This window comes from Theropithecus gelada, chromosome 6 (assembly GCF_003255815.1).
Source record: "Theropithecus gelada isolate Dixy chromosome 6, Tgel_1.0, whole genome shotgun sequence".
In the NCBI taxonomy this organism is placed as follows: Eukaryota; Metazoa; Chordata; class Mammalia; order Primates; family Cercopithecidae; genus Theropithecus; species Theropithecus gelada.
In genome coordinates, this window is record NC_037673.1 from 78673758 (window position 1) to 78692343 (window position 18586).

The 18586-nt window shown below is 34.3% G+C and overlaps 1 protein-coding gene across 3 annotated transcripts in view; it reads left to right on the top strand.

Annotated features, from left to right (window-relative positions):
• The window catches only part of XRCC4 (X-ray repair cross complementing 4), a 288623-nt gene that overhangs the window by 177488 nt on the left and 92549 nt on the right, over nt 1–18586 (top strand). For all 3 annotated transcript variants that reach the window (XM_025387187.1, XM_025387186.1, XM_025387185.1), the window contains exon 7: nt 5661–5808. In XM_025387187.1, the coding sequence (XP_025242972.1) occupies nt 5661–5808 (148 nt within the window). The remainder of the gene's footprint in view (nt 1–5660; nt 5809–18586) is intronic.

Genomic DNA, 18586 nt, shown 5'->3' on the forward strand with positions numbered 1-18586 from the left:
ATAAAACTACTGAGTAATATGTTAGGGTTTAGCATGAGGCATGGGTTCCAGCTATAGGGTATTCATAATTTAATTGGAGAAACGAGATAAACATAAAAAGAGAGTAACAATATAAGATTGTATGTATAAGATGAGTGATTCAAACTGTAAGTCCTACAGAGACAGGAAAGATTTCTGTGGATTGGGACTACTAGACGAGGATGACTGGAATGAGCTGGGCTGTGCTAGAAGGAGGCACATAGATAAGCCAGTAAAGGAGTAGAGGGCATTCCAAACAGGGGAAGTACAGAACAAAAATAAAGGTATTGTTACCCGGCAGCCCTTGGTATAGCTTACATACATGGTAGAAGATTTGTGGGAGGTGTGGTTACAAAGGCAGGTGAGGGGTCACATTGTAGAAGGATTTGAATGCAGGGCTAAGATCTTAGGACTTCATTTTGTAGGCAATGGGAAACCACTCGTGGTTGGTTGGTTGGTTTGTCTGGACATGGCATTTGCAAATAGTACACATTTTTTTTTTTTTCATGGTCAAGACACCTGAAGATTAGAGCCTGCTTCCTTCTATAAGCTACATCGCCACAACTGTGAATAACATGCTTCAGGACATTGAGGGGTGTGTGTGTGTGTGTGTGTGTGTGTGTGTATTTGAGGGGGCTACAGATGGGCATATCTGTGTGGCGGGGAAAGGGGAGGAGAGGTGGCAATCTTCATTCAAGTATTATAGACTCTTTCTGTGTGTCAAGCTATATGTCATATGAAAAGAAAAACATCTATAAACATGAGATAATAATGAGCACCTTATAGAAACAAATTATAAACCTGAAAAGTGATTTGTAAAAATATTGAGATTTAAAGATTTCTTGGTCAGAAGCTGAAGTTTACCAGGTAATTTAACTTAGGGGATTCAGCCAAATTCCCGGCAGCTTAGCCAACAGTGTCATTTCATTCCGACATTGAGAGTACCCAGGGAAGCTAACTCCCTGTCTTTCTCATGTCTGAACTACTGTTGCCAAGATCCTGCAGTTCGTCTGTCAGATGAGAAGAAGTGTGGCTTTTTGTGGAGCCACCTTTCACAATAACAGGGCTTGTGAAAAGAGTCCCCATTTTCGAGATGCAGTGAACCTAACAAGAACTTGAAATTCGTCCCACGGCTATACCAATCAGTATTCCAGCTGTAGTAAGTTAATTGGCAATGGTTTTTTGTTTTGTTTTGTTTTGTTTTTGTTTTTTCTCCTTTTGTCTTCTTTAAAAAAAATAAATCCTGGAAATGGTGAAAGACACGTTGTCATGACAAAAAAAAATGATGACAATATTAAAAACAGAATTCTGGAGGTAGAATCTTAAGAAAAAAACCTCCCCAGTCAATATTGAATCCATACTTTTCTGCCTGAATTTGAAAACTTGCAAGCTGATTTAACTCTCTCTCTGCCTTCTTACTCCTTCCATTTCTTTTCTGCTGCCCATATTTATCCTGTCTCATTTCCTGCACCTTTCATGCATGCTGTTACAAGGCCACACTCCTCTTCATTACCCTTTGAACATTTGCCATTCTTTTCCAATTCTGTTCAAGTTCTCTCTCATATCTAAAATGAATACATATAACCTAATACACTTAATATGAATTGATTTTTTTAACAATGAGATACCAGACTTGAAAGTGAAAACTTGAATTATTGCACTTGAATGTATATGCAAGGTGATGAATATTATAGACATTTTTGAACTCCTATCTGTGACCTCCTATTGATATAGTTCGGATCCCTTCTGTTGTATATGAAATAGCATTGCTCATTTGGAGACTCACAGTCATTGTTCAAGGGAGCTAATGTCAGAACAGAATTGTAGTATTTAGCATCAAGACCCAAAGACAATGAAAAGACCAAGCATTATCACAATTGGAGGAAAAAGGCAGGATGAGTTGAAATTTGAAAAATGTAGGCCAGGCGCGGTGGCTCACACCTGTAATCCCAGCACTTTGGGAGGCCGAGGTGGGTGGATCACTTGAGCTCAGTAGTTCAAGACCAGCCTGGCCAACATGATGAAACCCTGTCTCTACTAAAAATACAAAAATTAGCCAGGCATGGCGGCAGACTCCTGTAATCCCAGCTACTCGGGAGGCTGAGGCAGGAGAATTGTTTGAACCCGGGAGGCGGAGGTTGCAGTAAGCCGAGATCATACCATTGCACTCCAGCCTGGGCGAAAAGAGTAAAACTCCATCTCAAAAAAAATAAAAATAAATAAGAAAAGAAAAAAAATTTGAAAAATATTCGAGATGAGCAATTTAATACTTAGGTGCCAAGTATTGGAGTAGTGCCTTTTTATCCTGGTTTCAGGGTGAAGAGAGGAGGACAGAATGGATTGTTTTTGCCTTTTTTTAAAGGCTAGATGGGTATTGAAACTTCATTGTAAAGAAATATTTGAAGTAAGAGCATCTATTACGATATGGTCTGCTATTACATTTATGTGAAAAACTGAGGGGAACACTGTTCCCATGGTGCAAACACAAACCAAAAAAGATGTATTCCATTTAAACTGTAACTAAGCTTATACAGCTAGCCGTTTTTCTTCATGCCAATTTTATAGAAAGATTACAGTGTAATTATCAAGAGGAATGCATCATAATGTGGTGAACTGGCCGGAAGTACTTGGTCACACACAACTTCAGTTTATTTGTGGTTTAATAATGATAGTCACCAAGAAGTTTGAAGTATGAGAACATTAGCTACTTCTCCCACAATTTTGTTTCAAGGCAATTAATAAAATTCTCAAATCAAATTTTGCCACACATGCAATTATTAACTATTTACTTGCAAGTAAGCACAAAATAATTCATGAACCTGTCCTATAAGTTTGAAAAAAAATTGCAAGCTCTCTGTCCTTTTAGGTTTCCCAGTCACTACCTCATAGAAAATGTTCATTTTTGACAAATAAAAAGTTTCCTGAACAACCACAGTTGTTCAGGGTTCATAGCTGGACACAGAACCATTTAAAAATTTAGTGGAAGATTATCTCTAGGTGTAAATAGGCCTCATGAGATTTTTACACCTTGTCTGTAAAATGATGGGCAGTATTTCTAATATATTTTAGCCAGTCTGTATAACACTGGTACTTTTAATTCACTCATGAAAATCCATATGCAATGTTCATCAAGTTAGTTTACATGCTTTGTTTTTATCAATAGGCATACATTTTGTCATTCAGTATACTTATTAGTAAGTCATCAGTTATTGATTGAAATATGAATAACAAAAGGACCTGGAGTGACCCCCTTAGGAGTACAGATTTCTGATCCCATCAGCCTGCTCCTGGCTGGTGCATTCCGGATTAGATGCTAGAAACATCTTGGTTATAGTCCACCCTCACTAACATACCTTTAGTAACGTTGGATTTTAAAGTAAGTTGCAGACATTGTAACACATGATGTAATCACTTCCCACATACGGTATCCTTTTTGGTTGCCAATTTGTAAGACATCATTTGGAGTTCTGAAATGAATGGCAAAACTTTTCACTAATTATATTTTTAAAAATTTTGCCTTGTATTTTAATTTAAACTTAATATTCTTTTTTCCTAGATATCTGCTGTGACATTAAATATAATCTTTATCCAGTTTATACATCTGTAATTGAAATGTCCTCTACCTCTAAGAGTTTTGCTAGTTTTGTTCATAGACAAGCATATACTTGTACTTTCATTAGTCATCTCTTAGCTTAATAGCATTGGGAAATCTTTCAGCTTGAATGTGTTTTAAAAAAAAAAACACTTCCTTTTTAATTTACCCTTATCTATTCCCAATACATTTTTAGAGGCTAATAAAAAAATGTCCTAAAACTTAAACAGCTTTGGGAAGTAAACTATGCTTTGATGGGCTTTCACTTAATATTTGATCAAAGAATAGTTTACCCACTAGGAAAACATACTTTTTAATTGTCATAATGACGAAATATAAGAACAAAGGCTGTGTGATTTGGGAAAGTCACTTAACCTCTCTGAAGCCTTGTTTTCCTTAAAAATAAAATGAAGATAGTAATAATAAGTACTTTATGAAGTAATTTTAAGGATTAACAAGGCAATACATGGAAAACCCATAGCAAAGGGCCCAAAACATAAGATCTGGAAATTAATAGTTATAATAGAAAAAAAAAGGAGAGGAATTTCAGTAGAATGTTCAACAGTGTCCATGTTGTCTCAGAGAGATCAAGTAAAGCATGAACTACACAGAGTGAGAACTCAACATGCAAGCTTTTCTGCCAGAATGTAATATATGTGTACCTGAAAAACCACTCATGCTGCAAAATTACACAGTAAAAATAACGAGCTTAAGGGAGAAAAAATTAAACTTTGGGCACACTATTCAAAATCGACTCAGTTTCTCCCATTCTGTAGCAATTTACCCATCTGACAAAGGGCTGGTATCCAGAATCTACACTGAACTTAAACAAATTTACAGGGAAAAAAAAAAAAAAAACAACCCCATCAAAAAGTGGCCAAAGGATATGAACAGACACTTCTCAAAACAAGACATTTATGTGGCCAACAAACATAGGAAAAAAAGCTCATCATCACTTGCCATCAGAGAAATACAAATCAAAACCACAGTGAGATACCATCTCACGCAAGTTAGAATGACGATCATTAAAAAGTCAACAAACGACAGATGCTGGAGAGTATGTGGAGAAATAGGAATGCTTTTACACTGTTGGTGGGAGTGTAACTTAGTTCAATCATTGTGGAAGACAGTGTGGTGATTCCTTAAGGATCTAGAACCAGAAATAGCATTTGACCCAGTAATCCCATTACTGGGTATATCCCCAAAGGATTATAAATCATTCTGCTATAAAGAAACATGCACACGTATGTTTATTGCAGCTCTGCTTACAATAGCAAAGACTTGGAACCAACCCAAATACCCATCAGTGATAGACTGGATAAAGAAAATATGTCACATATTACACCGTGGAATACTAAGCAGCCATAGAAAAGGATGAGTTCATGTCCTTTGCAGGGACATGGATGAAGCTAAAAACCATCATTCTCAGCAAACTAACACAGGAACAGAAAACCAAACACTGCATGTTCTCACTTGTAAGTGGGAGTTGAACAGTGAGAACACATGGACACAGGAATGGGAACATCACACACCAGGGCCTGTCGGTGGGTGAGGGGCAAGGGGAGGGATAGCATTAGGAGAAATACCTAATATAGATGCCGGGTTGATGGGTGCAGCAAACCACCATGGCGCTTGTGTACGTATGTAACAAACCTGCACATTCTGCACGTGTATCTCAGAACTTAAAATATAATAATAATTAAAAAATCAACGCAGTTTTGTCATTGTTGCTATGATTTCTAGTTACAGTCCTAATAAAAATACTAGCTCCATTAAATCTCCAAGAACACTTTCACCCAGCATCAAAGATCATTTTGATTGAATTATTCCATGTGTACAATATACATGATGTTTTGTTGGTAGTAAAGTATCATATGCCATCTAACTGACCTGATTCAACGAATCTGCATAAAGATTTGAAAGAGTAGTTTTGCTATATTTTAATTGTCACCTTACGTCAATGCTAAAACAGCAAGTTAATACTTTACTCACAAATGATACGGATGTGCATAATTTTGTTGGGTCACATTCTCATCTCATTTTATTTTAGCTGCTGTAAGTAAAGATGATTCCATTATTTCAAGTCTTGATGTCACTGATATTGCGCCAAGTAGAAAAAGGAGACAGCGAATGCAAAAGAATCTTGGGACAGAACCTAAAATGGCTCCTCAGGAGCATCAGCTTCAAGAAAAGGAAAAGTAAGTCATTTTGTTCTTTGCCAAGAAGTGAGGTGACATTTTTGAAAATCTAACATATGATCTTAAAAATTATATTTTCATTTTGAACTTATTTAAAGTTATTTTTAAGAAAATGTGATTTTTGAATTGTAAAATGTTTGAATCAATATATTGTTTCTGGTATTTGGTTAATTTCTATTCATATTTAAAGCTGAAATGCTGAAAATGTAAGCAAAAATTTTTTTCTCATGGTTTTTATAGATTAATTAGAAACGGCATGTAGGATACTAAAAATATTAGAATCCAACTTGTGTTCAGTAAAGTGTTTCAATCTAATTTACTGCTTAAAAGAGACCCATATAGCATTCAAATTAGCCATTTAATTTGGTTATGCCTGAGATTTTTTTCAAGTAAAATGTCTCTTTCTCATCATCTGTTTATTTCTATCAAGTTTTGGCATTGTATATTCTCACTGTTTTTCACTCTTTGGTTCTGATTACCCTGCATCAGCCTATATTTCAATTTAGGTGTGATGAGTTGCAAAGTTGAAACACTTAATATTTCATTACAGCAAAACAATGAGCATTTATAAAGAGTATTATTTGGGTGTGTGTATATATGCTCTGAGAATTTATTTTTTCTAAAGTTTTTGTTAATTCAGTAAGTAGTTATCGAATGATGATGCTGTGGCAGATGATTTTATAATTCAGTGATTTTCACAGTATGGAATGAGGGTACCTGGGGTTTTCCAATGGCCCTTTCTAGGTGTCCATAAGGTCATCCCGTCTTAAATTCCATACCTGTGGGAGGCTGGATTTTCTTATATCCTTCAATTAAAATAACATTTCACAGCTGACTGAATGCAGAAGCTAGTGAAAATCCAACTTTTCCATCAAACCAGTTATCAAACAGATTTGAAAAATATAAAACAAAGCCCTCATAACATTTTTTTCTGGAAAATATGTTTCATAAAGAATATATTATTCATATTATCATATTCTGGATTTGTGTTATTTTTAAATGGAATAATGAATCTGTTTAAATTTTCTCAGGTTTAATTTTCAATATGGCAAATAGTCCACTTAAACTAAAATGTGGAGTCAAAATTCGAGACCCTCAAAATTTTTTTAAAGTATAAAGGGTTCCTGAGAGCAAAAAGCTTTAAAATTCTGTTATAGATAATAAGGATGCAAAGAAGCACAATTCATGCCATCAGGAAACTGGCAGCCTAGTGGGAACATGTTTTAGTTTCTAGCATATAAATGTTGTATAGTGGGATTATTTTGTCTATCACTGTGTTTTTATTCTCTCCACAATTGGCCTGATCTACATGTACTTAAAATTGCTATCTCTATACTATGCTGGGTCCCTAATGTCTTTAGACAAGATATGCAAAAACCCATAATGCACTAAATTATTTCTGGTTTGTGCTTATCATTTGAATTTATTCATAACTTATAACCCCTTGATAGAGCTCATAGAGTTCAAGGCATAGTGTGATCTCTTTTATATAGGGAACCAAAAATATTTTCAATTTACAAACATTGAAATAGCCAAACTATTCCTATGGATTAATATGGGAAAGAATAAAATTATAAGCAGTTTGAAACATTCCAGAAACTAAGTACTTCATTCAGTCAGTTAGTAGACAAGTGAGTAATGAGTTGAAATTGAATTATATGCCAGGCATAATATTGATCATGCTGAGGATCCCAGACAGTAGAAAATAGACACAGCTCCTGTCCTTATGGCACTTTCAGTCCAATTGTTTTGTCTGATAATGACTTCATGGTTTGAGGGAAGAAGGAAACATTGGTTTTATGTTGGAGAGCTGCATCTTAGATCTTTCCACTCTATGTGTGAACCAACGGTAAGGTTTTGAGGTTGCTAACATTTTCTGAGTAAACTGTGTTGCTTAAGTGGGTTTCTGATATGCATGATACAGAGATGAAAGAAGTTTAGTTCTGAATCAAGACTAAATATTTTTATTTAGCTTTTTAATAAAGGTAACGTGTTTGTTTCTCCAAACATACAGACAATTAATATTATGTTCCTTTTCTTTTCCATGTTTAGGTGATTGTGTCAATGTTTATGTTGTATATTTTCACCATTTTAAAAGTTGACAAAGTTGATGTAAACCATAACAGCTTTTGGAAATGGTCTGCTAATTATATCATTGTAGGCCCTTTAGGCAGACTGCCCCTGAGTAGAAATGAAAAACACCTGTTAGATGTCAGGGAGCATTTTAAAGATTAAGAGAAATTTAGTTTAGCATGTATCACTCAGATGTTGAGTGGTTGATACCCTACTGTATAATGCCTCCTCTTTTGCTCAAATAAAACAAAATGTTAAATTATGTATTTTTTTCTTATTTTTTATACTATAGGATTTTTTTTCCATTTTGAATACAGGAGACTGAAATTTTATGTCTCTTAAAATTTTTAAATACTAGTTGTACTTTCCCAATTTTTTTAAATTAAGAAAAAGAAGCTTCTATAAAACAAAAGCAAAAATAAGCCTTAGCTCTTAAAAAAAACCTCAGAGTAAGACATTCTAGATTACTAATGGCTAGCCCTTATTTTATGTTTTAAAATTAAAACTGCTACATGTTTTCCTGCCTTCCTAAAGCATGATTTTTTTTTTCTCTGACAGCTGGTCATCAAAAACATAAACATCAATTAGGTTCACATACTCTATCTGTAGACTCACAAATAAACGCAGATGTGGTTAGTTTGCTACTTATGGGTGAAAATACATCAGTCCCTACCTCTAAACTTCAGTTTTCTAAGCCCTTCTGATTGCATGACCTTCAGTCCCTTCCAACATTCCCACCAGACATCTTACATGTGATTCCACTGTTTAGCTTTTCTATCTCTGCACCTCAAGAAAAAAGAAACAGAAGTAGGGGAAGGAGTGGTCATAAGTACTATGGCTTAAATATTTTTTTTTTGTGTGTGTGTGTGTGTACAATACTTTGTGCAAGTCATTTTACCTTTCCAAGGTTCAGTTTTCTCATCTAAAAATGAAAGGATTATACTAGATGATCTGTAAGATCCCTCTCAATATTTATAAATCTATTATGTATTTAACTGTTCACCGCTTTCAAAACATGAATATGATTTAGCAATAAAATACTTCCATATTTATTAACTATTATTGATTAAAATTCATGAAGCAATTAAAAATATGAAATATCCATGAGAAAAGTATTCATTTTTTAAATTTAACTGTTTATAGGTATTTTACAATGTAACATTTTAAGTACTTTAGAAATACCATAGGGTTATTTTGCATTCTGAGAAAAACTAAATACTTATCTATAAAACAAAATCATAATAATTTTTACATTTAGTTGAACATTTATTGCGATCCTAAGTCATTGTTATAGTGACAAGGTATAGAAGGAGAGAGAGATATAAAAATAAATGAGAATTTTGATAAGTGCTGTATACGTTATCTCTCATTTAAATCTCACGCAAACCCTACAAGATAGGTATTAATTTATCCTTCTTACAGATGAAAAGCAACCAAGGCTCATAAAGATGTAGTTCTTTTGCCAGAGCAGCACAGCCAGTGTTTTATTCCAGAGTTTGTGCCTGGTTCACTTACTCAACTGGGTTTATAACCTTTTCAGAGACAAGGATATACACAAATAATTTTGTGCAAAGCGAGGGGAGTACATCAGTCATAAAGTTCTAAATTGAAATCTTTGGAATTGTGTTCCAGATTTGTAAGTGCACTATTATATGTGGGAATGGATTTTGGGCATTTTAGTTTATCTGAGAACCACTTTTTTGGGGGATGGGGAAGCTTTCCTTTTATTTTGACTCAATATACAGAGAGAAATGACTTTAGTTAATACCTGAAAGACTCTGCAAAGTTTTTAGCGACTTCAGAACAAATATAAATAGCTGTAAAAGGAATAGATATAAAATAAATATAAATTATTAAATTCACAGAGCTTTATAATGAATTTTTTATTAATGTTGTATACTTTCAAAGTATCTGAACAAACCATGTCTATTAAATATAAAAGAAAATGTGTGGTAAAGTTGCTTTTACCAATAAAAATACTAAATAGTGAAATATAAAAAATAGTTTTCACAAGAAAATGTGTTTGAAAACTACTGTAGAAATATTTAACCACATTCTGGAAAATATTCACATATATTTATGTCATATTAAAGATGGAGAAGTGAGGCTGGGCATGGTGGCCCACACCTGTAATCCCAGCACTTTGGGAGGCCGAGGTGGGCGGATCACAAGGTCAGGAGACTGAGACCATCGTGGCTAACACGGTGAAACCCTGTCTCTACTAAAAATACAAAAATTTAGCTGGGCGTGGTGGCGGGCGCCTGTAGTCCCAGCTACTTGGGAGGCTGAGGCAGGAGAGTGGCGTGAACCTGGGAGGCGGAGCTTGTAGTGAGCCAAGATCGTGCCACTGCCCTCCAGCCTGGGCGACAGAAGGAGACTCCATCTCAAAAAAATAAATAAATAAATAAATAAATAAATAAACCATAATGATGGAGAAGGGAGCTCAAGCCCTGTGTGAGTATATTTGTTTTTGAGAATAAGTATTCCTAAATTTTCAGGAATTAAATTTAAGTAAAAGAGTGAAATGAGATAGTGATGACGCAGGTCTATTTTTTTCATTGGGATCCTTCTTTAGCTCCTCTCTATGGTGTAAAAAGACAATAGGTTTTTAGCTTTTTCCTCAAAACAGATGTAAAGTAGCAGCAAAGCAAAGGTGACCTCTCAGAGTGTTTGGGCTTGAAAACAAAATTTAATGAGTTGATAGAAACATGAATAGTGAGCAACTAAATATTGTTCATACAGGAAAAATTAGCACATTACTTGGGTTTTTAAAATAAATTGTGAAAGCTATCCTACAGATAATTTCTCAACAGATTGTCAAATGTTATCATTTGGTGATCTGACATATAAAGTAAAATGTTATCCTTATATGAAAGTAATGTTTCTTCAACCATGTAAGAAAAAATATTAAGAAAATTAGTAAGTTGAAATGCATTGTAATAGTCACAGTTTTATAATTGAATATTCCTATGTGGTTTGGAAGTTCTCTTAAAAAATGCCACTTCTAATGTCTTAAAACCATTTTGTAACGTGAGATAGATGTATTCTGTAAACCTCTAAGTTTACTCTAAAAAATAATGATACCATCTTAAGTGGAAGCTATGCAAATATTGACCCTATTCTGTTAAGTAATGTCACAAACTTATTGCACACAGAAATTAAGTATTTATTGAACATCACACAGCTAGTGAGTGATTTTAATTTAAACAATTTTCCAATGGATTAATGAATGACACACTTTTCAGTGTTTCTGAAAGAGAAAAAGAGACTGTCTTTACATGGACGAGCTATTTTAACTTGCCAAATTTAGCCATAAAACCAGTTTAATTATTACTATAGTGTAATTGTCATCTTACAAATTAAACTGTTCAGCATTAACCAGCCACTACCATTTATAAAACTCTTTGACTATATGGTGTTCATCTTCAGTTTACTGTGCTAAAGAAAGTGTCACCTGCTTATAAAACTAGAAGTACATGAAATATACATTCTAAGTACATTCTATAGAAACAATTAGTGACTGTTTTTCAACAGTTTTTGAAATTCTGAGTCCTTAAAGAATTTGTATGAGAACAAAGATTTTCTACCACACTCATCTTTCTTCTGTTCTTAGCCATGTTTAACTAGAAAAGATTAACTGAGAATAAATTATTACACAATTTTACTTCTTTTAGTGACAAAGAAAAGATTCCACAGAAAGTTTTGATTTTATAGTTCATGTCACCACAGCGTAATAACTAGTATATCTCATTAAATTCATCTAGGAAGCCTGGCTTCATTCATTATTTTCAATTCTAAACTTATGCAGGATTTCTAATACTTTTGGCAGTCCCTCACAATGTTATTTCCTCTGTAATTCCTACGATAACCTCTCAGTTGAGTTTGCATTGTAGGCCTACCACATGATTTCACATTGACTAAGGAAATCAACAGTAGACACTTTTTGTTGAGAAGCACAGAATTCTGACTATGGCTTCTCTCCCACTGCTAAGCAAACTATACACACTCCCTGATATTATATAATTTATTCTGTATGAGAGAAAACAAGCATTAATCATATCATTACGTAGATATATAATCATAAACTTTTGAAGGAATTGAGGATTTAGGGGAAACACAGCAAAAAGGATATAGCTTGAAGAATCACCATTTGAACAATATCTGAAGGATAAAGAGGAGTGAAAGGGTACAGTAGGAAGTAGAGAGCAGCGTTCAGACAGGAAGCAGCCTGTGAACCTGTGCCCAGGTGGAATGTGTGAGTGTGATGAGAGTGGAGGGAGCACAGAAGAGAGGGCCTGAGATGAGTCTGAGGGGTACTGGGAGGCTAGACCAAGCAGGTTGTGTGGCCCATGTTGAGAATTCAGCTGTTCTTCAGGGACAGGAGAGCATTCCAATTTTTCACATTGCAGAAAACTTTTCTTCTATTTTTCCTACCTTTTGATACTGCTTTTTAATTCTTGTTAAAGGTTATCAGATTGACTAGAAAACACTGATGTTTTGGTTTTTATTACATCTTTTTAGATGTCAAAATTTAAAATGATCTAATGCTATTTTACTTAGTTTCTTTCTCTTTTTTTTTTTAACTGTACTTTCGAACTGCTTAATGTTGTCTAATTTTGGACTCTCAATAATAAAACTTTCTTTTTTTTTGTAACACAGGAAACTAGAGAATTGAAAACATACTGAAACTTATGTGGAGTGCTCACTGGGATAATAGATTAAATTGGCATCTGTGATGCAGAATTGTACTGCTATTTTGCCTTTTTTTGGTAAATATAAATGCTTTTCCTTAAGGAATATTTTTAGATCTTTGAAGATTTCTCACTTTTAGTAAGACTCTGAAATCCTTGAATCTGGTATATATGGATAAATATTCATTAAAAAAATTTAGTGTGGCTAATCCATACAATATGATTATACTCAGGAAACACTTATCCTGTTCTGTCAGCTAGCATCAACACCAAGAGTTATTCAGCCTAACCATATGCTGTACATTCCTTGTTATTTACTATCTTGCATCACTTGAAATCTTTATTTGTAGGGTTGTTTGGTGTGTCTTTTTATTTCTGTAGATTAAAATGAACCAGCTGACAAAGGTTGCAGAAACTATGAAATTACTTTCATATTTATATATAGTGTTTTAATATCAGGTAAAATCCTGAGTGTAAGCAAGAACATTACAAAATTACTTTCTATAAATTTATAAAGGCACAATGTGTATCTAAATAAAATAGCACTATATTTGGCCTTTATTAGGGACCTAGTTTAAAATTTTATTGAAGTCATGCTTTATATATATTCAACATAATCACCATGAAACATTTTTCACTTAAATCTTTTGATTTAGGATCTATTATTTCTTCCAGCAGTCTACAAAAGATAATACCATAGTCCCTCCTTATCTATAGTTTTGTTTTCCGTGGTTTCAGTTACCCACAGTCAACCACAGTCTGAAAATATTAAATAGAAAATTCCAGAAACAAACAATTCATAAGTTTTATATTGTGTGCCATTCTAAGTAGCATGATGAAATCTCACATTGTCCCACTCTGTCCTGCCGGAGATGTGAGTCATCCCTTTATCCAGTGTATCCACACTTTATATACTATCTACCCATTAGTGACTTAGTAGCTATCTCAGTTTTGAGATGGAAAACACATAGTATATATAGGGCTTGATAGTATCTGTGGTTTCTGGCATCCACTGAGAGCTTGGAACGTATCCCCCTAAGATAACAGGGGAGTACTGTACAATAAGATCCTGCTCTGTTTGTATCAGTAAGTAAAATAATCTATTAATAGCATTGTATTGGTGTGACCTAAAGCCAGTTGTGTCCAGGTATACTAGATGGATTATTCTAACCAATTGATTAATTAATTAATTAGTTACATATTTAACCAAATTGGATCCATTTCCCAGTCTTACTGAAATTAGCAGCCAGGTAATAAAATCAACCAACTAATAGAATATTCAAATTAAACAATTTAATTATTATGCCCTTCACAGTTTTCATTCTGTAGCACTATATAAAAGATAGGTACCCTAGAAAGAGTGCCATATTGAAATAAGCTTGGAAATTGCTACATACCATAGCTCCCAGAGTCCCATGTGCCCCAACACCCAAAAATGGAGATTTATATTTTAAAGGCTCTCAGAAACCCCACAGTAAGTAATTCCTTTGACCTTGTTTAATTTCTCAAATGCCCTTAAGCTTGGCATCCACATGCAATCTGCCTCCACTCACAAAAAAGTCCAAGAGATCATGTTTTGCAGGGTACTGATTTAGCATATGGACCCTCAAAATTATTGAATATCAAGGATTTTTTAAGATATAAGGACATTTCAGCCATAATTATAGAATGTAAGGCATTAAAATGAATTACTGGAAAAAAAATGTTGGTGTATTCCCCCTCCCAATCCTAATACTTAGGAAACTTCCTGCTTGTCCCACTGATGGCCCAGGTGAGAGTAGTAGGGTCATTTTCTAGAGAATTTCAGTGATTGGAATACATAAAGACCCCTAAAAGGAGCAGTTTAGCATCATCTCAGCTACAGGATAAGACCATTAGAGTAGTTTAGGCCCAAACTACAATAAGTACTTGTAGAGTCTTTTTTTTTTTTTTTTTTTTTCTTTTTGAGACAAAGTCTCACTCTGTCACCCAGGCTGGAGTGCAGTGGCGTGATCTCGGCTTACTGCAAGCTCCGCCTCCCGGGTTTACGCCATTCTCCTGCCTCAGCCTCCCAAGTAGCTGGGACTACAGGCGCCCATCACCACGCCCAGCTAATTTTTTGTATTTTTAGTAGAGACGGGGTTTCACCATGTTAGCCAGCATGGTCTCGATCTCCTGACCTCATGATCCGCCCGCCTCGGCCTCCCAAAGTGCTGGGATTACAGGTGTGAGCCACAGCGCCCGGCCACTTGTAGAGTCTTTAGATATTTTTATGCAGTCTTTGTTTCTGCAGGCTAGCAAGTAAAAATATATAGATTAACATGTTTCATACTGAAGTCTCAAACATGATTTAGTCTTCTGTGTGATGTGTGTCTTCTGAAAACACAAATCTTGAACACATTGTTCAACAAACTGAGAAATTTTAAATTCTAACTTTTCACAGATACTGGATGCTCCTTGAATTGTAGTGAAGGAGTTTTAGCTGTGTGTTCTGAATCAACCATTTGAGTGGCTCCTTTAAGTCATTGTGTAGATGCAGAATTTCAAGTGAATACCGGATGCCAAAACAACACACACACCTTAGAGTGAGTTTTTTATTTAATTATCTAGGACTACACAATCTTATCACAGTCTTGTGGCTGCAAGGGGCAGAAAAATATGCAGCATATGTCAGCCCAGTATTTCCCTCCTCCATAGAGTGCAGTGGAGTATTGCACAGCTGCCACTGATACGGTTTGTATAAGGTATTGTCTTCCTGAACCTACAAAAGCTCAGTTCTTACTTTGTTGTGCCAGATGCTTACAGTATTATCCTTGAAGAAATTGCCCAATCCATGCACTTTTGTTTTGAGAAGTTATTATAAACATCAGAATTTTCATGGTTTCCTATTAAAGCTTTTCAGGGTCCTAAAGAGCTCATTTCCCACCACAGTAACCCAGTTGCAGTCACATAGAATTTATGTGGCAATATTCACTCTTAATAAAGATTCTTCTTTTTAATGGAGTTTTGAAGAAAGTTATTTGTTTGCTTTCTGATATCTTCTTCCTATGTTTTTATTATTAATGTTATGAATTATAAAAATTAAAACAGTAAGGTCGGGTGCGGTGGCTCACGCCTGTAATCCCAGCACTTTGGGAGGCCCAGGTGGGCGGATCAGGAGGTTAGGAGATCGAGACCATCCTGACTAATACAGTGAAACCCCGTCTCTACTAAAATACAAAAAATTAGCCAGGCATGGTGGTGGGTGCCTGTAGTCCAAGCTACTCGGGAGGCTGAGGCAGGAGAATGGCGTGAACCTGGGAGGCGGCGCTTGCAGTGAGCCAAGATCATGCCACTGCACTCCAGTCTGATCGATAAAGCAAGACTCTGTCTCAACAACAACAACAACAACAAAAAACAGTGAGGGGGTAAGAGTCTGCTATTAATTCATTTATTTTTTAATAAAATGAACTTTATTTTATTTGTTTCCCAATTATAAAAGCAGTTCATGCTCATTCCAGAAAAATCAGAAAACACACAGAAACAAAAGAATGAGCATATGGGAAACTCTGATCCCACTCACCAGGAGATGACCACCATTAAGACCTGGTACTCTGTGTCTTTGCAGATCCCTCTCTCTTCCACACTTCATTTACAAAACTAGGCGCACACCGGTTATGCTATAACCCACAACTTTTTTTTTTCTTCCATTTAGCAATCAATATGGTGTAATGTGGGAGAAAAATAACATCTTTGGGAAACCATGTTTTAAAAGCAGTTGATTAATTTGAGATATGTAATAGTTTATATATAGAGTTACACATGGAATTACACATATATTACACATACTTGTACGTATGTTCTGCCAGAATTTCTCCAGGAAGGCTCTAACAATTTGTACCCTCACAACAGTGTTTGCCTTTTGGGTTTTTTATTTTTGTTGCTGTTTACCAATTCGTTTTAGAAATATATAGAGAGAGGGAGATGAAATTGCATGTGCCAACTTAAAATGTGGTAGTTGACCATCCCGTCTTTTCAAAAGTAATTTATTTTCATACCTTGATTCTTAAACATTGCTAACAATGTATTCAAAGTTTAAATCTCAAAGTATTTGAAAATTATTTTTTAATTTAGCTGGATAATATAATCATCAGATTCAAATATCTGATTTTTGTCAGTCTTTGGTACCTGAACTTTAGATTTTTTAAATGTCAAATTAGGTACATAAAATGAATATTCAATTACTATATATTTACTCTGGTCATCATGAGCAAACCTCATTTTTTACACAACTTTAATTTTATCATAATGTTTATCTTAGTTGCAAAAGTAAACACGGTGGTGGTTTTAAAACGAGATAGGTTTTTATTAGCTTCACTCTATGTTTACCTAACTGGTCAGGCTGCAGCTCTCACTTTGCTTGCTGCATATTTTGATTAATGGCCCCTTGGCCTTGTTCCAGAGTATACTGATTATGGTCAGTGCACTTCAAAGATGATTTATTAATTGTGTTTGTGACCCAAAATAATTAAATAAAGATTGATCATATGCATAATTATAGATTTGCCAATAAAATCAACAGTCACACTTTAAGATAATGTTTGCCTGAAAGGATTTTTTAAATATACAAAAAGGACAAAAATTTTTTTTAAATGTATTCTGTATTAAAAACAGATTTATGGCCTCTTAAAGCATGATTATTAAATGTATCATAGGCTTGGTCTTGTAAGTGCATGAATTGCAAGTTCTACTTTAACATAATTTTAAGATAATATGTTTCATTGGAGCTTACATAGGTGTTTTAAAAAAATATTTCCATGTTTACAACTCACCCTGGGAACAACCCTTACTACAATTCCCCCAGGCTATTACATACATTTAAATCTTAAATTACTGACAGACTCAGATGTCTGTTTAAAAAAAAAAGTGTTTATAGGAGGCTTTTATAATCTTTCCGAGTTTTAAGTAAAGGAGATTTATCGTATGTTTCATATATGTTATACTCCTGTCATTTGAAAGACTGTGATACATAAAATTTCTCTAAATTTGGCTTGATAATAGTATTGTTTCAGGCATTTTAAGCATTCTACCAACATAGAATAATGTGTAAATATTCACTGTACATGGCCAGCAAAGTTGTTAATCAAAGGAAATGACTCCTTGCTTATAATTTGTATATCAGTATTAAAGGAAAAATAGGAGGTATTTTTTTTTGGTACACTTTACCCAAAATATACACTATAATAGTGAAATTCTGTAACTTAAATCATCTAGTATGATATGTGACTCAATGTGAAGTAAGTATTTGGTCCGTAGTAAAACATTATGAAATAAAATAAAATATTTTATCCCACTAGAAGTGTAGACTGTTTCATGTTGTCTGAAAAGTATAAACTAGTTATGCCAAAATAAGAAGATATGAACCCCAAAAGTAACAGATGTCAGCAAATGGAAGAAAGAAATCAGATATGAGAATAAAAAATAAACCTCAGAAATTAAAAATATATAATGATCCATTAGTATTATTCAGGGACTTTGTTTGTTTTTGGAAAATTTTTACTAAAGGACAAAAGCACAAACATGCTTTGTTTAAACATCATTATTCAAAAATACTTTTAGTAAAATTTTAGGACATAATATTTTGTTTAATTGAAAATCTTTTACAATAACCTTGTTTCTAAACAATTTCTAAAACTTATTTCTCTAGATCAAATATGTATATGTTACTTTGTAAAATGTTATTTTTGTAATAAATGAAGATAAATTACCAGTGTATTAGATAAAGCAGTGTTATTGTTACCACCATTATTGAATGTTTGTATGGAGTCACTTCTAGAAATACAGAATAAGAAGTTGATACAGCCTCTGTCTTTGTCTTTGTATATGAATAGAACAATGAAGGAGGAGTAATGAATAGCACACATATGTTGTTTGCTTTTGGGCCACATTTCATTTTCTGACAAACTATCTTTAATATGTATGTGGCTAACTGTAATATGTCTAGATTGTGCCAAATTCCATAGTAGGTATGAAAGGTATGAAATTTCAGAGGAAGG